At 40.3% G+C, this 21,797-nt stretch overlaps 1 protein-coding gene across 2 annotated transcripts in view; it reads left to right on the forward strand.

Moving 5' to 3' along the window:
• Positions 1-331: 331 nt before the first annotated feature.
• Positions 332-21,797, forward strand: part of BAZ1A (bromodomain adjacent to zinc finger domain 1A) — a 94,350-nt gene continuing 72,884 nt past the window's right edge. For both annotated transcript variants that reach the window (XM_082853373.1, XM_082853374.1), the window contains exons 1-3: positions 332-758; positions 1,196-1,366; positions 12,361-12,639. In XM_082853373.1, the coding sequence (XP_082709499.1) occupies positions 1,254-1,366; positions 12,361-12,639 (392 nt within the window). In that variant the 5' untranslated portion in view covers positions 332-758; positions 1,196-1,253. The remainder of the gene's footprint in view (positions 759-1,195; positions 1,367-12,360; positions 12,640-21,797) is intronic.

Genomic DNA, 21,797 nt, shown 5'->3' on the forward strand with positions numbered 1-21,797 from the left:
TGACATTTTCTGACGTATACTTTCTTGGTCTTTTCCTCTTTTAAGACTTTGACTGAATTGTCCTAAGTATTAAAGAGCACGGTGTCAAGAAAGGCATTTTCAAGATGAATGTTTATACAAGCAAAGTATTTTTTTCGACAGGTGAATTCTAATTCTGAAGAAGAAAATTTCAAAATACTGTTCACTTCTTATTCCTCATCTCTCTTCCCATCCTTAAAATACAAGTTAAATCTTAATTGGAATCCTTTTCCCATTGTGGAACCAAGCGCTGGTGTCAGACTTGAAGAGGAAGGCTTTACTTTGTTAGCTATTTGTTTGAAACCCCAGCTCTCTCCCCAGATCTTTGGGCTGATAATCGCAAACATGGAGGATGCTTCTGATTCTTCACAAGGGGTTGCTCCATTAATTAATAATGTAGCTCTCCCAGGCTCTCCGCCGTCTCTTCCTGTATCAGTGACAGGCTGTAAAAGTCATCGAGTAGCCAATAAAAAGGTAGAAGCGAGAAGTGAAAAGCTCCTCCCAACAGCTCTTCCTCCTTCTGAGCCGAAAGTAGATCAGAAACTTCCCAGGAGCTCCGAGAGGCGGGGAAGTGGCGGTGGGACGCGATCCCCCGCGAGGAGCCAGGCCGTGGCAGCGGGAGAAGCGGCGGCCGGAGGCGCGGAGGGGCCGGCGAGAAGCGACCCCCCGGGGGGACAGAGCCTCCCCTCGCCGCCTTTGTAGTTAAGAAGGTGGAGAAGTGGCAGCCGGCGTGCTTGCAGGTGAGGGGCTTGGTGTGGTCGCTCGGGAGAAGTGTAGAGAAGTGTAGGCGAGCGGGGGAACAAAGCGGAGCGGCGCCGGGGTCCGCCCGCATCGAGCTCCCTAGCGGCGTCGGGCCGGCCGGCTGCGCGCCGAGCACGTTCTGAGCCCCGCGGCCGCAGGGGCTGGGGGAGGGGGCCGCCGCCGCTCCCGCACCGCCTGCCCGCGGCTGGGCGTTTGGCCCCATTGTGAACCGGCAGCCCGGCGTCCGGCGGTGGGGCGGCTCCGCTGGCTCAATACCCCGACCGCGACAGGAGCGACCTCAGCTCGGTGGCAGCCGCAGCGCGTCAGTCACACAAAAGGCAGTCGAGCTTACCCCGGCGCGCGGACCGGCCCACGCCGCCGCCGCCGCCGAGCGCTCCCCACCTTACCGGCTTTCCTTTCCCTCCAATTTTGATAGGGAAGCGGGGCCGGCGCGGGCGGCCGAGGGTCCGGGTGAGCCCGCGGGCGGACACGAGATGCCGCTGCTACACCGAAAGCCGTTTGTGAGCCAGAAGCCGCCCGCGGACTTGCGGCCCGACGAGGAAGTTTTCTACTGTAAAGTCACCAACGAGATCTTCCGCCACTACGAGTAAGGGCCGGGCCGGGCGCGGGGGGTGCGAGGGAGTGTGGGGACTCCCTCCCCAGCGTCCTTTTGTCTCTCTCCTTTTCCAAGACCCGGGTTTCTGGCGGGGCGACTGGAAAGTGACGGGTGGCCGCGAGCCCGCGTTTCTCTGGCCCCCGAGTCCGACACGGTGACTGCGCGGGGTCCCCGGGAGGCCCGACCGGCCGAGGCGCGCATGGGGAGAGCCGGCCGGGGCAGAGGAGGCTGGGGTCCCTGGCCGGCCGCGGGGACAGCTTCTAGTCGCGGCAGCCGCCCGGCCGCCGAGCGGCGGAAACTCCCCGCCTCGCCCCTCCCCGCCGCGGCCACACGCGCGCTACGGGGCCAGTTCCGGGATCCCCGCCCGGCGGCCGAGGGGATCCCCGCTCGGGTCAGCCGCATGGAGCCGCGGTCCCCCAGTCCGGGGAGGGAATCCCTGCCCCCGGGGGCAGGAAACGGCCGGGCTGGGCATCGTTTCCTCGGTCGGGAGTGGAGCCTGACGTTGGAGCTGCCCAGGGTAGCGGCGGGGGTGGGGTGGGAGCGGAGTTGAGACTCCGGGGAGGGGGCTCCCCGGCAAGCCCGGGACGCTAGAGCCTCCGCCGGCCGCCTCTGGTCCGGTGCGGCTAGGCCTCGGAGTGTGCGAAGCGAGCCGTGCGCTCTGTCACCGCCTCTTCTCGGTGACTAACTCCCGGCCCTGGGGAACTCGGCGTCTCCGCCCCCGGGAGACCGGGTGAGGAAGAAGTCGGGACTGGGCGGGGGAAAAGGAGGGGGAGAGAGCAGGGCCCTGGGCGCCCCCTCGTTTTCGGTTTTGCGTAGCCGGGAGCGCGGCGGTGGGAGTTGGGGGAGGGGGCTAAGACAAGTTCAACTCCAACCCCAGCCAGCCTTCTCTTTATCCCCCTGCGCATGGGGCCGCCAGACATGTGCCACTCGCTTTTGTTTTTACAAGAATCCGGAGCTACTGCCTGTGTAGTTTCAACCCCTCAATTTTTAGTCCCTTGCCTGGTTTATCCCAAGAGATCCCCTTGTCCCGTGACACCAAATAACGGGGCGTTTTAGAGCTCTGTGTTTAAACAGGATCACCAAGTGAGAACCTGAATTGATCAATCGCTGAAACAGCCTGATCCTCCCTTTTTCTTATGCTTTATCCTCTCCACTCAGAAGGAGTCCCTTTGTGACTTAGAAACCAAGTGTTATAGCAACCAAATAAATTGTGTGTAGGAGGCACTTTTTCTGAGTGGGGGCTTGCTGGAGGGAGGGCGTTAAGCAAACTCAGCACCTGTCTGAGAAATGACTAGTGAAGTTAGAAAGGACAGTTCCTTTGAGCTTTTATTTTAAGCAAGCCTTCTTTTTTCTTCGGCTCCACAGGAGTTACACGTAAACGTGTCATATCTAGAGAAGTTTTTCGGCAGACAGTACTTTTAAATACGAGTGCACATCTTACTCTGCTCCTGTACAGACTTGTTTTGTTACTCAAATAGAGTTCAGTCTTGTAACTACTTAAGTGAATTTGGATTAAGTAACTTGACAAGGATGATGTCTTACTTTTAAAGAAGATTTAGGTTAAAATCCTTGGTAATTCTGAACTTTTTTCAAGAAGTTGTATTTAAAAGCACCAACAAGATAGGAAATGGGCTTAAATTTAAACTTTTCTTCTTTTATGTAAGCAGTCTTTTTGAGACACTCTTCTCACTTTAGAAGGGAGCATAAATATGGCCCCTAGCCTCTTTGAATTTGAACACTTTTCAGATACTTAGGTTCTTGATGATAGAGGAAGAGATTTTTGGTATTCCAAACCTACCTTACATTAATGTTAAGGAACTGTGTCCCCTGTAGTCTTATGACATTAAAATTAAAATGTTTTAATTTTGTCCTTTGTAGTCTTATGACATTAAAATTAAAATGTTTTGTTTTAATTAAAATGTCTTTGCTCTGTGCTGAAGCGTTTGGGTTTTTGGAAATAACAAGCAGTTTAAGAGAGGTGATTGGTTTGGGAGCAAAGATATTTAATCATTTACCCTGACCAAAGCAGAACTACTGATGTTCTTAGCTATTAACGTTTATGACTTTGAATTGGCACAAAACTGGAAGAAGACTGCCATTTAATTGTGTTAAAATTTGGATTACTTTCTCTTAGATGATTACAAAGAGATCTTTCTAAAAATGCATTCATGGTGGATGGTATATGGTGGTCTGCAGATTATGGTAATCTGACCCTTGCCACAAGTCTGGAGAAACTATGAAGGAAACATCTGTTTTCACTAATTCGTTAAATCACAAATTGGTTTATGTGAATTTGTTTGAAGATTATCCTTTAAGTACATTATTTTGAATATTTTTCTTTTGTATTTGTCTGAAGATCACTATGCTCACCTATTTGCTCGGGTTTTTGATTTCTTGAATATAACTTTCTCTAATCAGTCTCAAAGAGTTTTACTACACCTCTGCACCTTTTTCACTTCCCAGCATAATGCAAAGTAACTGCCTCTAACTCTGGTTAGTACAGGTTGCCAGTGACCTTTTAATTGCTAAATAGTGTTTTGTGTGTCTTACCTGATATAATAGCCTAACACTTCCTCCTTTGTCCTTCTAGCAGCAACGGTCACCCTTCATTTTATCTAGTGTAACATCTGCAGTTATTGCACGGTAATGCAATGTATTTGTTGCATCACATTTTCTCTTTTCCTAGACCCTGAATTCTTTGACACAGGGACTATGACAAAGATGGTTACTTGGTGATTATACAGTTCAAACTCCTTTATTTTGTTTGTTTGTTTTAACTATATGCTCTTTAATTGCTAGCTCTTGTTTGACCTGCTTTCCATAAATAAAGAAGACTCATTAAAAATAGCACATTAGGGCTTCCCTGGTGGCGCAGTGGTTGAGAGTCCGCCTGCCGATGCAGGGGACACGGGTTCGTGCCCGGTCCGGGAAGATCCCACATGCCGCGGAGTGGCTGGGCCCGTGAGCCATGGCTGGCCACTGAGCCTGCGCGTCTGGAGCCTGTGCTCCGCAACGGGAGAGGCCACAGCAGCGAGAGGCCCGCGTACAGCAAAAAAAAAAAAAAAAAAAAAAAAAAAAATAGCACATTAACTGTAGGTGAATGCATAAGCTAAAGTGCAAAAGAATGAAACTGGGCCACTGTCTTACACCATACACAAAAATTAACTCCAAATGGATTAAAGACTTGAACATAAGACCTGAAACCATAAAACTCCTAGAAGAAAACATAGGTGGTAAGGTCCTTGACATACCTTGGCAATGCTTTTTTTTTTGAATTCAACACCAAAAGCAATAAAAGCAAAAGTAGACTAGTGGGTGGGACTACGTCAAACTAAAAAGTGTCTTCACAGCAAAGGAAACCATTAACAAAATGAAAAGGCAGCCTACGAAATGCAAGAAAATATTTGTAAATCTTATATCTGACAAGGGACTAATACTCAAAATATACAAAGAGCTCATATAACTCAATAGCAAAAAAACCAAAACAACTTGATTTAAAAATGGACAGAAGATCTGAACAGATATTTTTCCAGAGAAGATATTCAGAGAGCCAACAGGTGCTCTACATCATTAATCATCAAGGAAGGGCAAATCAAAGCCATAATGAGGTATCACTTCACACATGTTAGAATGGCTATTATCAAAAAGACTAAAAATAACAAGTATTGGGGAGGATGTGGAGAAAAACAAACCCTCATGCGCTATTGATAAGAATATAAATTGGTGCAGCCATTATGGGAAATAGTATGGGGGTTCCTCAAAAAATTACAAACAGAACTGCCATATTGATACAGCAATTCAATTTCTGGGTATTTATCCAAAGAAAATGAAAACACTGATTCGAAAAGATATATGCATCTTCATGTTCATTGCAACATTATTTATAATAGCCAAGATATGGAAACAACCTAAGTGTCCATTGATGGATAAATGGGTGAAGAAGATGTACATATACACAATGGAATATTATTCAGTCTTAAAAAAGAATGAAATCTTGCCATTTACAGCAATACCTATGGACCTCAAGGGCATTATGCTAAGTGAAATGTTGGAAAGAGAAAAGCAAATACCGTATGATCTCACTTATATATGGAACCTAGGGGAAAAAATATAAGAAAAACGAAGCTTGTAGATAAAGAGAACAGAATAAAGTGCATAGTTTAATCTTTTAAAGGAGATAAAAATTTATTCTGTAATTTAGTTAGCAGACAATAATTTTGTTTAAAAAAATTTTTTTTTTGTCTGTGGATTGTTCAAATAAGGAGCAGTCAAGTCTGAACAACAGAAATTCTAGATTTGTGGGCTAGGAAAATGATTTGTATTACATAGTGACTTTAATCTCCTTAATAAAATGACTTCTGTTTTTAGGCATTTAGACTCTTGGAATTGGAATGTATTTCCCATCTGTGAGTGAATCACACTTTTCATATACAATGTAGGAGTCTCTTCCACAACATCACTGACAGACCAGCTTATGTTTCAATCTGGCTGTCCAGTGAAAAGTGTTTGACTAATTTATAAAGCATCCTGTTTTCATTGTTCATCAGCTCCTCAACTTGTTAATTCAGTCCTTTCAACTGTCCTCTTTTTACAGATGAGGAGGTTGGGATTGAGGCAGGAAGAGTAAGTCCAAGATCAGTTCAAAAACGACCTATCTAGCAACTGGTGACACTAGAGTTCTCACTCACATACCTAAGACTCTAGAGTTTGTGTTCATATTTACCATCACATAATGCTTATTATAGAGAATTCTTCCTAATATTTGTTAAAGTTTGCATAAATATGCACCAAAAACATAGGGGCATTGCTTGGAATTCAAGCTGGCTGCCTAGATCTTTGTGAAGGTACCATGATCTACAGTCTGCTCAGACATTTGACTTTTTTACTACACTCCCAAGTGATTAAATTCTAGATACTGTATGTAAAAACCAGAAAGCCATTAATTTATAGGGAAAAGTGCCCTTCACATAGACCAGTCCCCAAACTGATAATAAGCTATGTATGAAATCTAGTTATTATCAGAAAGCCCTTTCATGAGCATAGGGTTTTCAAGGAGAGTAGGATAATCTTAATAGCTAGCGTCTTCAAGTTAGATGTTCAGCTCCTCTTTAGGAATAAGTCTGCCACATGGCCCAGGTATTTGGGTCTATGAGTCCTTTTTCTGTGGATGGTATAACAGAGATTCCTAAATACTTTTTTTTTTTTTTTTTGCATTTTAACCTTTTATCTGCTTAGCAGGCTACCATGTTTCTTTTCTGCAGACGGGATATATCTATCAGTTATTTATAACACGCCACTCTAAAACTTAGTGGCTCAGAGAGCCATCCATTTTGTTTGCCCACTATTCTTTGGGTTGCCATTGTGGTTTCTGCTCATCTCTCTGTGCTCTCTCATTTAGGTGAAGTCAGATGAAGTCAGGCTTGGCTGAGGCTAGATGGAGTAAGAGGTGGCCTCAGTCATATGTCAGGGACCTCAGCTGGGATGGCTTTTCTTTGTGTATGTGTGTGTTTTCTAGCTTTATTCGAGTATAATTGACAAACAGAATTGTAACATATTTAAAGTGTACTATGTGATAATTTAATATACTGGGATGGCATTTCTCACCATGCGGTCTTTCATCCTCAGAAAGCTAACTTGGGCTGCTTCTTCCAGAGACCTTGGTCTCAGAGTTCCAGGAGGGTGAGAGTAGACATCTCTCAATGTCATTTCTGTATTTTGTTGGTCAAAGCCAATCTCAGGTCCAGCCCAGATTCAAGGGGTGGTGAAATAGGCTCTACCTCTTGTGAGAAGAGTGTGAAAGTCATTTCTAGGGAGCCTGCACACCTTCAACCCTCTTTGCAAATAGTCTACCACTATGCAGCTGATAAGATTTTATACTTGGGGCATCCAGATTGGATATTGGATGTTCACTGATAATCCTTCTACAGTTAATCCCTTTTCCTAACCTCCTTCCCAATGCCGAACTTTCTCTTCAAAGATTCTCAGGTCTTATATGTGTTCTTCTGACATTGTTGCTCTACCATACAGGTTATTCTTCTGTGTATTCTTCTAGGATCTCTCTGCGAATAGGGTACCTAAGCAGTAAGAATTGATAAGTTTATTGAGTGCACATATAGTATGTTGGGCATACTGTATTATTTAATTTTCATATTAACTGTTTATGGAACACATTGTCCCCATTTTACAGAAGGGGAACCAGGTTCAGTGAAGTTTGTATAAATTACCCAAGTCATATTGTACAAGTGACAAAGCTGAGATTCAGATACTTTGCTTTCTTCTTCCCATTCACATGTGTACTTTCTCTTTTTAGATACACATAAAAGTATATGTGGACTGCCGATGAGAATATATTTGCTTATTCTTGACACTGTACTTTGGAAAGTCTTTGGAGATGCTGAGATAATTTGTCCCCCTCTAGTGAGAAGTGATTGTATGTCTATAGCACAGTGGCATAAATCACATATGTTCTGAGGAGCCAGTGTAATGGAAACATAGAAAATGAAACTGATAGAAAATGGAACTGATAACTGCTGGGGAATTGAGGATGCCCTCAGATAGGAGATAACATATGAGTTGGGTCCTGAAAGATGGAGCTATAATGTTTCACCTTTGTTGATTTCTACTTAAGTCTTCATTGTCTAGATTTTAAAAATCTGTATTGCTATTCCTCACCATAATGTCATCTGCAGATTTTAGGAGCCTGCCTTGTATGTCAGTATCTTAAGTTCATCTGAGGCAGCACTAAGTAAAGTGCAAAGTAATAGTAAAGTGTTTTTTTAAACTAAGCTTTATAATTGAACTTTCCCCCTCATCATTTATGAATAAATGTAATAAATGTAATTTTCATCTAGCAGTTATTTCTCCCTCTAAGGCATGTATAGTCTGCCATGCCCATGATCACCTAATCTCCTGCTCTTGTAACCCCTTCAGTGAAGGAAATTGTTAGAACAGCCCATGCTGTCTTTTAGCAATTACTACTTTTCTAAGCTTATAAACCATACTTTCCTTCTCTTGCATACCATATGCTGTTTTAGTCAGGAATTGTGTTAGTTTTTAACCTATGGCTGCATTTCTCAGTTACTGATTATTTTGTAGACAGAGGAGTTTGCTTATGTCCCTTAGATCTTTTCTGCAGTATTGGGCTGTATCTCTCTTACCTTGCTTTACGTCTAGTTAATACATTTTGGGCCATTAAGTAAATAGAGTATGCTTTGCATTTATCTTTTCTGAATTGTATTTGGTTTCTGGTTTTTATGGCACTTCATTCTTAATCTTATTCTCTTAGGTTTTTAGTTTTCCAAATACTCAGCAAGTTAACAGTATGTTGCCCTTTGTTCCTTAATTTGTTGACTTTGTTTTAGAAGTGTGTTCTTACCAGTACTTGACCTGGTAACTCAGAAGCAATTTTTCCTTAAGAAATAATGGCAAAGGGCAGAGGTCATCAAACTTTTTTCTTAAAGGGCCAGATAGTCAATATTTTAGGCTTTTCAGGCCATTAGATGTCTGTTGCACCAACCCAACTCTACAGATGTAGTGAGGAGGCAGTCACAGGCAATACCTAAAGATGTGGGTGTGGCTGTGTTCCAATAAAACTCGACAAACAGGTGGAAGTCTGGATTTGACCTCCGGGCCAGTAGTACGCCCATCTCTAGTAAAGAGGATTGTTGAAGGAATGTAGCAATAAATTGGAGACATAATAACCTGTATTAGTCTAAACTGATATAAAATAGTACTTTGTGTTTTATAAAGTTTTACTCACAATAATAAAAATGTGCTGCTTGTAAGATTTTCGTTATTTATATTCTTATAATATTGAAATTGAAGAGGCACTGTAACCTATCCCCTAGAGTTTCAGCATTACTAACAAAATCCTACACATTTGAATGTGTATGTTGAATGGGTGAAGAGCAGAATATAGAAGTGGATGTAAGTGAAGGTGTGTAATGTTAGAGATGGTGCCATGATGAATAGGGAGTGATGAATAGGGAGAAGTAGCCTTGGGCTTTATTTCCCTTGCTTTAAAATGGCCACTGTGAAAGAAAATTCCAATAAAAATTAATTTAAAACGATGGCCGCTGTGGTAGTGTGTCCTGCCTCCCTCCTCCTGAGGGTGGATCTTTGTGCACAGCAGGACTATAATGTAAGACCTTTGTAGGGTAGATAGACACAAAGGAAACAAACAGAACAAACACTTTGCAGGAGGCTCTGGGAACCTGGGTGAAGAAGGGTAGCTGTACTGTCACTGGTTACTGTCTATCCACATGTTTAGTGGAGGTTTGTGGCACTTGTGCCATTCTTCTCCTTGGTATTTTGAACAATGGTAACAAATCTAAACAGAATAGTGTTTATTGCAGCTGAGTCTAAAGTCTGTCCCCCTGCAATGGCAGCAAATACCCCAGGCTATCAAATACCCACCTGCTATGGCTAGAGCTGTGCTGTCCAATGCAGGAGCCATTGGTTATTAAGAACTTGAAAGGTGACTAGTCAGAATTAAGATGCGCAGTAAATGTAAAATACATACTGGATTTTGAAGACTTGGTACCAAAAAAAAAAATAAACTATTTCAATATTGATTACATATTGAACTATTTTGGAATATATTGGGTTAAATAAAATATATTAATTTCATTAGTATGTCTTTAAAAATTTTTAAATGTGGCCACTAGAAAATTTTAAATTATATGTGTAGCTAGCATTCTACTTTTGATAGCACTAGCTTAGAGACTAGTTAATGTATAACATCTAGATTTGAAATATATTTTTCTTACAGTTGACCATGGATAAGGAGAGCTGATGGTAAAGTTATACACAGATTTTTGACTGTGTGGAGATAGCACCTCTATCCTTCCCTCCCCCCATAGTTCAAAGGTCACCTGTAGTACTAGATAAATAGTTTAAATTATTAGAATATCTCACACACATTATATATGTGGCTTGGGAATCTGTGTTTGTTTCTAAAGGAAAATGTTTAAAACTTTTATAAAGCTTTCTAAGTGAACTGCAGTTTTAGGCAGTAAAAATTAAATAAGACCTCTTTCAAGATCCATCCATTCATTCATTTTATTTTGCCCTGTTGATAACCCTCTATTGGGTATGTCTGTTGCCTCTCACTTAGCTATTTATCTGACATAGATTTTATTATAAGAATCAAATTATATTCATTTTCTTTCTCTGGCATTTTTTCCTTCAACTCCACTTTTCCTTTTCATCCTAACTCTTCATGCCAGTTCCTCCCAAAGATGTTCTAGCATTTCTTGATCTTTTGTGCCTGCCTCTCCTCCTTCCCTTCCTCTGAATTCCCGAAGGATATCTGCCTCTGTTTTGTAAAGATAATCACTTTTTACTTTGTATTTTAATGATATACACCCATTATCCCCATTACTAAATGATACATACTTCAAAAGGATTTCCCTTGTACTGAATTAGTCATGTAAGTTGACATATGTATATTATTATCTCTTTAGATCTCATTTATGTTAAGGCATGATTAGTTTCTCTTTACTTCCATAGATTTCATTTTTTGTTGTTCTCATAGAATCTACAGACAAATATGCAAATGAAACTATCTTAATGGAATTACTCCAAATCTTCTTTGGAGATCAGACTACTACAGGGGTAACCTGTACAGATACACTAACAAGGAAATAAACATGTAACAGTTTTAATAATTTTTAGAATGATGAGAAGGAAAGGGGTATTTCAGGAAGGAGAAAAAGTTAGAGAATAGTGAATTATGTTGGTTACATATGTTGAAATAGACTGAAATATAGAGGCGGGCAAAATATTTACCCATATCTTAACCACTTAGAGGTAACTACTGTTAATCTTTTTGCATATGTCTAACCTTTTCTGTTTAAAAAATATTTTTATTATAAAAACAATATGAATACATGCTCATTATAAAAATTCAAACAATATGGAACTATTTAGAATAACAAATTTTCCTCTTCCTTCCTTCCCAGTCCCTCCCTTTCTCCATAGGGAACATCTGTTTATGGTATTTGTATAAATACGATCATTTGCACGTTTTTGCTATTATTATAATTAATGCATTTGGAATTATGTCATTCAGTGATTTTGAGTTTTTTTCTCTTTAATATACCTTAGAAATCTTTCCATATAGTAGATCTCTCGCATTTTAAAAATGACTGAATAGAGTTTTTGAAAAGAAATTAGTGCTTATAGTAAGAAATCCTAACAGTGCAGAAAAGCACTGGGTAGAATGGTCCCTAAGTCCCATCCCCATTCTATAGCTGTTACCTTGATTTTTGTATAACATTCCAGGAATGTTTTATGCTTCCTTAAGTTATCTTTCTCTACTTTCCTTCCTTCCTTCCTTCTTTCCTTCCTTCTACCCTTTCTTTTTCTTCCTTTCTCTTTTTTAATTTTAACACAGGTGGGACTGTATTATATATATTGTTTGGATAAGCTTTTACTTTGAAAAAATATGGGAGGGAAGCGGACTGGAAAGTTGTTTTCCCTGTTTACATTATTTAAGAACTCTCCTTCTGTTTCATGACTGTGATTTTTCATTATATGAAGTACTATAATTTATTCAACTTTTCTCTTATTGTTTGATGCTTAGATTTCCCAGTTTTTCACTATTATGTTAAAGCCTTTCAAACTTCATAGTTAAGCGCTTGAATTGACAATGTTTTGACTGCTTTGGAACTAAAAGCTTAAAAATTAGAAGAAAAAAGAAAGGTTGAGTTTATTTTGTTTCACTTCAGTTTCAAAACTGTTAGAAATCAAAATCCAGTTTTGGCTGAATGTACCTGTAAATTGCAAAATATAAATGTTTAGTTTAAATATACTTTTTCTTATGTTTGTAATATTAATGTGTAAGTTGACCAGTTACTAAACTTTTGTTTGAGTTCTATGAGTCTATGTAAAATTTTGCAATAAAGGAACAATCCTTTATCAGCTTTTAATGTAAAATTTGTGAAATGATAGATAATGCATTTTTGTTTTTGTTTTTTAATCAGTGACTTTTTTGAACGAACCATTCTGTGCAACAGTCTGGTGTGGAGTTGTGCTGTGACGGGTAGACCTGGACTGACCTATCAGGAAGCACTTGAGTCAGAAAAAAAAGCAAGACAGAATCTTCAGAGTTTTCCAGAACCACTAATTATTCCAGTTTTATACTTGACCAACCTTACCCATCGTTCACGCTTACATGAAATTTGTGATGATATTTTTGCGTATGTCAAGGATCGATATTTTGTTAAAGAAACTGTGGAAGTCAGTAGGAACAATGGTGCAAGGTAAAGTACTTTTAATTTTTTCTTTTGTTATACATACATTCACATTGATCAAATTCAAAGTACACACAGGGATGAACTGAGGAAAAGCTTAACTTTTACTCTTTTCCACCTACCATGTTACCCTCCCCCAAGATAGCCCTTGTATTAACAGTTTCTTATTTATTTTTCCAAAGCTAATTTTTATATAGACCACCAAAAACATGTACATACGCGTGCGTGCACACACACACACACACACAATCTCCTGCTCCTTTCAACGCGAAAGGTAACATACTGTAGTTTATACCTTTTTTCACTCAAAGTATCTTGAAGATTAGTCCATTACTTTATAAACCACCTTCCTTCTCTTTTTTATTTACTGTATGTTCTATTATATCGAAGTTTCACCTCTATTTAAGAGTAAGAAATCTTAACGATATCTACTGTGTTCTCATTACGTTACCTATTAGTTTGAATATGCCTGTATTTCTTGCTGGGTTTTAGTAGTTCTTTGATAAGATGAAGAGTGAATTTTATATACTCTACTAAGTTCTTTTCTCTTTTACCCAGGTCTTCAAGAAAAAAGTGGGTTTTTCATATTGCAAAGTTGAATTGAGTTTATCTATGGCACTAAATTAAAAAGTATCATTGCTTTCCTGAAATCTTAAGCATTTATGATTGGCTAGTCACTGATATTTATTACAGTAATCCTTATTTGCATTAAAACTTTTTATAGCCTCCTGACTTTTGAGGCAGTGACTATTTTGGGATGCTTTTTCCCCTTTGTTAACCTGAATAAAAATTTTTTTCTTTTTGAATTTTATTTTTTTAATATTTATTTATTTGTTTGGCTGCACTGAGTCTTCGTTGCAGCATGTGGGATCTTTCGTTGTGGCGCATGAGCTCTTCTTTGCGGCGCGCGGGCTCAGTAGTTGTGGCACACAGGCTTAGTTGCCCTGCAGTGTGTGGTATCTTAGTTCCCAGACCAGGGATCGAACCCACGTCCCCTGCATTGGAAGGCTGATTCTTAACCACTGGACCACCAGGGAAGGCCCTCTTTTTGAATTTTAAACTTTAGCAGTCAAAACTTACTATATATGTTCTTAATTATATGTCAATAATTATGTTCTTTATTATCTTATTTTGGAGAATCATCATGAGTTTTTATATAATTTCAGAATAATGTCTTTAATGTAATCCATTTTAGTTATTAAATGCTACTCTGCATGAATCTTAAATATCCAGGAGGTATTTATATTAAGATCTGTATTTGCTTGGATTTGATTTTGGTGAAGAATTGAAGAAGTTCTTTTTTTTTTTTTTGCGGTACGCGGGCCTCTCACTGTTGCGGCCTCTCCCGTTGTGGAGCACAGGCTCCGGACACGCAGGCTCAGCGGCCATGGCTCACAGGCCCAGCTGCTCCGCGGCATGTGGGATCTTCCCGGACCAGGGCACGAACCCACGTCCCCTGCATAAGCAGGCAGACTCTCAACCACTGTGCCACCAGGGAAGCCCAATAAGTTCTTTTTTTAATTGTAGAAGCAACAAATGGTAAAAATTGAAGGATTTTTCATTTGTCTCATGACTTTTGGGGAAAAAAATCTTTATTTTCAAGAGGAAAGATTGATATGTCACCAGTAATCCCACCAAGAACATACCAATCTATATCACCAAAAGGAATAATAGGGCCTGTTTGGGGACCAGGACAATTTTTTTTTCTCCTTATAGTCATTGTTTTATTTGACTTATGCCAAAAGTGTTTTCTAACTTAAAAATCATTGGGATACGTTAACCTTTAACATCAGGTTAAATATTGCTTACATCTAGAAATATAGTTGTTCAGTGTTTTTTGTATAGCTTTTTTTGGTTGTACCTTAAAAATGGGCTTCAGACAGTTGTAGCTTTAATGACAGTAGTAAACTAGGGTACATTGTAGAAATGGGAAATCTGAGAGTCACAATTTTATTGATTATTCATTAGAAATGTACTTCTTCAGACTTCCCTGGTGGCACAGAGGTTAAGAACCCTCCTACCAATGCAGGGGACACGGGTTGGATCCCTGGTCTGGGAAGATCCAACATGCCGTGGAGCAACTGAGCCCATGTGCCACAACTACTGAGCCTGCACTCTAGAGCTGGAGAGCCACAACTACGGAGCCCTCGTGCCACAACTACTGAAGCCCATGCACTTAGAGCCTGTGCTCTGCAACAAAGGAAGCCACTGCAGTGAGAAGCTCGCACACTGCAATGAAGAAAAGCACTTGCTCGCTGCAACTAGAGAAAACCCGCGTGCAGCAATGAAGAGCCAACGCAGCCAAAAATAAAATTAATTAATTAATTAATTTATAAAAAAGAATCCTAGGGGCTTCCCTGGTGGCGTAGTGGTTGAGGGTCCGCCTGCCGATGCAGGGGACACGGGTTCGTGCCCTGGTCCGGGAGGATCCCACATGCCGCGGAGCGGCTGGGCCCGTGAGCTATGGCCGCTGAGCCTGCGCGTCCGGAGCCTGTGCTCCGCAGCAGGAGAGGCCGCAGTGGTGGGAGGCCTGCGTACCACACACACACAAAAAAGAATCCTATAGTGGATTCAATGTGAACCTCAAAAAGAAAAGAAGAAAACACACTTCTTCTGGCTTACTGGCCATTCTTAATCTTTGTGCAGGAAAGGAGAAATCTTGGATGACTCATTGAATTTTTTGCCTTCAGCAGCTGGGTAGATGGTAAGATGCAGAGGCCTCAGGAAGTAATACTATCAGAGTCTAGCCATCTTTGCTCTCATCTCAGACCCAGATATTTCTGATTGCTCTGATTTTGCCTTTCACGGACATGTTGCTTAGGTGATTCATGAGTGTCACTTAGAGGCTAGACACTAGTTACTGGGGATATAACAAGGATTAAGATGTCCTTAAAGAGTTCAGTGAAGGGAGAGACAAACATGTCAACTTGCCGGGTATTAAAATAAACGTATGAACGAGGTCATTCAGGAGCATCCAGGTCCAGAATGCCATAGAGGCTAGGCCTGGGTTCCCTAGACTCACACTAACACTGGTTATTTTAGTCTTTTCATCTTTGCGAAATCTGATGATATCTCAGTGTTTATTTGCTTTTCAGGTCCTTTGCTCATTTTACTTTTGGCTTTTTGTCATCAGTAGATTTATGAAAGGTCTTTGTTAAATACTAGGCATATTAAACTCTTTGTCACTTTGTTGCAAATATTTTTGTTTCATTTTTTGCTTTTTCTTAAATGTGTGGTAAATGTAAAAAGGACTTTGGGGCTTCCCTGGTGGTGCGGTGGTTGAGAGTCCGCCTGCCGATGCAGGGGACACGGGTTCGTGCCCCGGTCCGGGAGGATCCCACATGCCGCGGAGCTGCTGGGCCCCGTGAGCCATGGCCACTGGGCCTGCGCGTCCGGAGCCTGGGCTCCGCAATGGGAGAGGCCAGCGCACCGCAAAACAAACAAAAAAAAACAAAACAAAGACTTAAAAATATGTATAAAGAATAATGATAGAATAAGGGAATAATGAATAAAACTTCAATAAATACACATTCAACACTTGGTTTTAATAGAATACCTTTATCTTTGATGTTTGTTTATAGTCGGAGAAAAGTTTTTTAGTTTTATGGGAAGCAGAATTGTGTGATAGTGAAGGGTTTAGGCTTTGGAGTCTGACTGACCTTGTTGGACAATGACATCCTTTCAGGTTATTGTGAGACTAAAATGAGAGTGTGTGTGGGGGTGCACATTTTTGAATTGCTGTATAAGTAGAATATAGTGGCATTTTACTAGGGGAATAATGCTCCTGTTGGCCCAAGAGGGTTATATGGAAGTTAGTATTTTTCTTCTATTATTGGCTAGGTTTTCTGTTATTTTATATTATAATTAAGCTTCAAGCCTGACTTGAGATTTCTGCAACTTTCGATACTAGTTCCTGCATACACCTTTATCCCTTCACCTTTTTAACTTAAATTTCCGTTAAAATAACTTAAATATATAAACTTCACTAGATTTCCTTTGGTTGGAGTTGTACCTCTCCCATCTACGTACTACTTGTGTAACTTTTGGGGAAGTTATTTAACATCACTTATCTCTTCTTTGTGTATGTAGTAGAATTATTGTGAAGATTGACTGAGATGTTGTATGTGATGCTCCATGCACACAGGAAGTATTCAATAAATGACAAGTAACAAGAGGCTATCTTTTTCCGTTTTGATTTTTTTGGTTCTCTGTCATGCTTGTAAACTCTTATTCTATTACACTGATAGGAGGAGAGGACTTGGCATGATGTTTTTCATTTGGAAAGTGCTGTAGACCCCAAGGAACATGTGTCCCTTCTGGCTTCACATCTGCTTGTGTAACTTTGGGATGAGTTCAGTTTTGAGGTGATGATGCTAGTGATAAGGTTCTGGCGTCCTCAGGGGGTCAACTAGGGCAAATCCAGCTTCAGTGCTGAGAGAAGCTCCAGGCTGAGTTTCCTCAGTATCCCTGTTGACTTTTATCTGCAGGCTCCTGTGGCTTTTGTATCTGACTGTGGCTTGAGGCTTATCCTTACAGGGCTTATTTAGAGAATTCAGTGGATTTCTCGCAGTGGCTGAGAAATAGCAGGCACTTACTACCTTCATGGGATCCATAGGAGCCGCAGTATGAGATGTCTGTGCTCCTACTCCCACTTTCCACTCTTTGAAAGTTAGAATGTGACGTTAGAAGAACTTGCTTCCACAGGACATACATCTCCCTCTGCTTTTTAAGTTAAATGTGCTTTATTGAGATATCCACACACTGTAAAATTCACCCATTTAAAGTGTACAATTCAGTGAGTTTTAGTTATGTGATGATTTCCACTAATTCCAGAATATTTTCACCACCCCAATAAGTCCTGTACCAATTAGCAGGCCGTCCCCACTGCACTCTCTCCTCAGCCCCTGGCAACCGCTAATCTGTTTTCTGTCTCTGTGGATTTGCCTATTCTGGACATTTCATATATGTGGAATCATAAAGTATGTACCTTTCGGTGTTTGGTTTCTTTCACTTAACTATAATGTTTTCAAGGTTCATCTGAGTTGTAGCATGTATCAGTATTTTATTTCTTTTTATTGATAAAGAAATTCTACTGTATGGATCTATCACATTTTGTTTATCCATTTGTCAGTTAATATATATTTGAGCTTCCACTTTTGGACAATTATAAATAATGCTGTTACAAACATTTCTGTACAAGTTTTTGTGTGAACATATGTTTACAGTTCTCTTGGGTATATACCTAGAAGTAGAATTGCTAAGTCATTTGGTAACTCTATGTATAGCATTTGAGGAATCTCCAAACTTTTCCAAAGCAGTTGCATCATTTTACATTCCTACTAGCAATGTATGAGAGTTCCAGTTTGTCCACATCCTCATCAAGCCATATGTATGGACAATTTATTATTGTCCGTCTTTTTTATTTTGCCATCCTAGTGGGTGTGAAGTGGTATCTCATTGTAGTTTTGATTTGCATTTCCCTAGTGACTAATAATGTTGAGCATCATTTTATGTACTTATTGATCATTTGTGTATCTTCTTTGGAGAAATGTCTTCTCTGGTCCTTTGCCCATCTTTAGATTGGGTTATTTATCTTTTTATTACCGAGTTGTAAGAGTTCTTTGTGATTTGGGGTATAAGTCCCTTAGCAGATATATGATTTGCAGATATTTGCTCCTATTCTGTGAGTTGTCTTTTCAGTTTTTTGTTTTTTTTTTTTTGCGGTACACGGGCCTCTCACTGTGTGGCCTCTCCCGTTGCGGAGCACAGGCTCCGGACACGCAGGCTCAGCGGCCATGGCTCACGGGCCTAGCCACTCCGCGGCATGTGGGATCTTCCCGGACCGGGGCACGAAGCCGTGTCCCCTGCATCGGCAGGCGGACTCTCAACCACTGTGCCACCAGGGAAGCCCTCACATTCTTTATGGTACCATTTGCAGCACCATTTCCCTTTGCTTTTAACTTTTGTGCTGCTTGTCAATAACATCTGCCTTTTGTTTCTATCTATGTTGGCAGAACTCAGCAGTAGTCCTCAAGACTTCTTCATCCATTAGCATTACTGGATTAGATTTACTGGAAAGAATATGCTGTCTTACAGAAAAGTGGATGGGCCCATCCTTAGGCTGAATTATTTCAGTGTGGGTACTCTGGATCTTCTCACTTCAGTATTCTTATTGTCTCATTTACCTTTAGATATCCCTCCCTCTTTTCTTTTTGCACCTTACCAGTATAGATTAGGTGCTTCCCTCCCCACCAAGACTTCCTGTTTTGAAATTGGCAATCTGCAGACAGATTCCTCTAGAAGATCCTTTGTCATTGCTATGGCAGATGAAGTAAAGAGAACAGCAGACTACTTGACTGAACCACACCAGTTTAGTTCTTTACATGCCCCATCCTGACTTACCACCAGCTTGCCTGACAATCATGCTGCCATTTGTTTTCTGCTGCTTCCTTGAAGCCTATGGGAAAAGTGAGAGGATGGCTGCTCTTGTGAAGAAAACACTAAACTGGTAGTCAGGTCTGTTAATTCTTAAATAACTACCAGATGCTTTGAATATACATTATATCAGCAGATATGAGACAAGGACTTACGGTTTCTATTTACAGATGAGGAAACAGAGATCCAAAGAAGTTGTGTTTTTTTTGTTAGTTGTTTACCATGTATTTAATGATACCTATTATTTATTGATACTTGCCCTGTTCCAGACACTGGAGATACAGCAGTGAACAAAGCAAAGTCATGGAGCGTCCATTCTAATCTTTTAAGTAATAAATTGTAGGATTTAAATTCAGATAGGGCTGACTTACAAAATTATTTCTTTCTCAGTATCACTGTGTCCTTGGTTTTGGATTCTGCCATTTGTGATTAGCTGTATGGTTCTGTTCAAGTAATTTAAACTCTTAAGCGTTAGTCTTTTTTCGTGTGTTAAATGGACCCCAGCCTTACAGGGTTGCCTCACAGGGTAAAATGACATAATGAATGTGAATTTTTAAAAGCTGTATTATATAATATTGCCTTTTAAAAAAATATTTATTTATTTGGTCGCACCGGGTCTTAGTTGCTGCAGGCAGGCTCCTTAGTTGTGGCATGCGAACTCCTAGTTGCAACATGGGTGTGGGATCTAGTTCCCTAACCAGGGATCGAACCCGGGCCCCCTGCATTGGGAGCACGGAGTCCCATCCGCTGCGCCACCAGGGAAGTCCCAATATTGCCTTTTGATGTAGGTGTCTTGTTAGTATTTGAATCTGTTTATTGGTGGTCATGCAGTTTTGTTTTGTTTTTGTTTGTTTGTTGGGATATGCCAGTAGTGATGTGAGGCTACAGTAGCTGCCTGGGACACTGTAACTTGGAATCAAATTTCTCTGTTGCAACTCTGAGCGGAAACCCCATAGTTAATAATATCAGTGTCTTAGAAAGACATAGTTATTTGTTTTTGAAGACAATCATCCCTCATTTGTATGTGATCTTCTAAAAATGCTACACAAGCAGATTTCAAGACATCCAAGTTTCAAGTAATTTTATCTTTTTTTTTTTTTTTGACAAGCCTGATACCCATTGCTTAATAAAGGATTAGGAGGATGATGAGCTAGAACTCAAATAATTGCATGATAAACTCATCTTCTCTCCCCAGCCCTAGAACTGGTGAATTGAATCAGGAAAAAGGAGGTAGAAATCACGCAACAAAAAACATTTTGGACTGTTGAGTCATCATTCAGTGTAAAGAAAGGACTAGAGTTTGAAAGAATTTTTAAAAATGAGTCAGAATATAATTGTATATTTGGTAATTTTTTTTAGTTAAAAGTAGGCTTTGGGCAACTTGTTTTCAGACATTTTATAAGCACAGTCAAGATGTTCTGGTAGCTGAAAGATTCATAGGAAATGTGAAGCAGCAGGTGAGAAGGTACTTCTAAAAGTATTGGGTTGGCCAAAAAGTTCATTCGGGTTTTCCTGTAAGATGTTACGAACTTTTTGGCCAACCCAACAGATACACTGACAGAAGCAAGAAGCGGCACCTTATAGCAAAGGAGGAGATAGAGTAAACATTAACTACAAAGTATACTGGCCTGGCTCAGTATATAATTTGGTAACGTTAGAAAACGTTGCAGAATAAAAATATGCTAGCATTTATTGAACTTTTCCTGTATGCTAGGCAGTGTGCTAGATGCTTTCATTTTAATTCTCATGATATTGATGGGTGACCCGGAATTTTTGAAAAGGTTATTTGTTTGTTGGTATTTACCTGAAAGAGTTGAAAACTTATGTCCACACAAACCCTGCACACGAATGTTTATAGCAGCTTTATTAATAATTGCCAAAAGTTGGAAGCACCAAGATATCCTTTAGTAGATGAATGAATAAATAAACAGCAGTACATCCAGACAATGGAATGTTATTCAGTACTAAAAAGAAATGAGGCTTCAAGCATGAAAAGACATGGACGAACCTTAAATGCATATTACTAAGTGAAAAAAGCCAATCTGAAAAGGATATGTATGGTATGATTCCTACTATATGGCTTTCTAGAAAAGGCGAAACTATGGAGACAATGAAAAGATCGGTGATTGCCAGGGGTTGAATGGGGTAGAGGGGAGATGAATAGGTTGAGCACAGAGGATGTTTAAAGCAGTAAAAATACCCGGTGGTACTATGATGGATACTGTTTATCCAAACCCATAGAATGTACAGCACCAATAGTGAAACTTAATGTAAACTATGAACTTCAGGTGATAATGATGTGTTAAATGTAGGTGCATTGATTGTTAACAAGCGTTACTTCTCTCGTGTGGGATATTGACAGAGGGGTTATGCATGTGGCAGGGGCAAGGAGTATATGGGAGATCTCTGTCTTCCTCTCAGTTTTGCTGTGAATCTAAAGCTGCTCTAAAAAACCAAAGTCTTTAAATTAAAAAAATTATATGCTCTCCTTATCAAGGCTGAAGTTTATAATTTTTTAAAAATCTGTGGTTTTTTTTCCTATAAAAATTTATATACAGGAGAGAAAAGTAAAAGGTAAAGGCCTGGAGTGCATTTCCCAAATGCTCCTTTCAGAGATAACCACAGTCAAAAAATTAGTGCATAGTTCTCTTTTTTTCTGTACTACACTAAATTTAAAAAAAAAAAAGTAGCTTTTTCACTTAGTAATGATTTGGATGTCTTCTTACCTTAGA

The sequence above is a fragment of the Leucopleurus acutus genome (genome assembly GCF_964270905.1).
Source record: "Leucopleurus acutus genome assembly, chromosome: 1".
Taxonomy (NCBI): domain Eukaryota; kingdom Metazoa; phylum Chordata; class Mammalia; order Artiodactyla; family Delphinidae; genus Leucopleurus; species Leucopleurus acutus.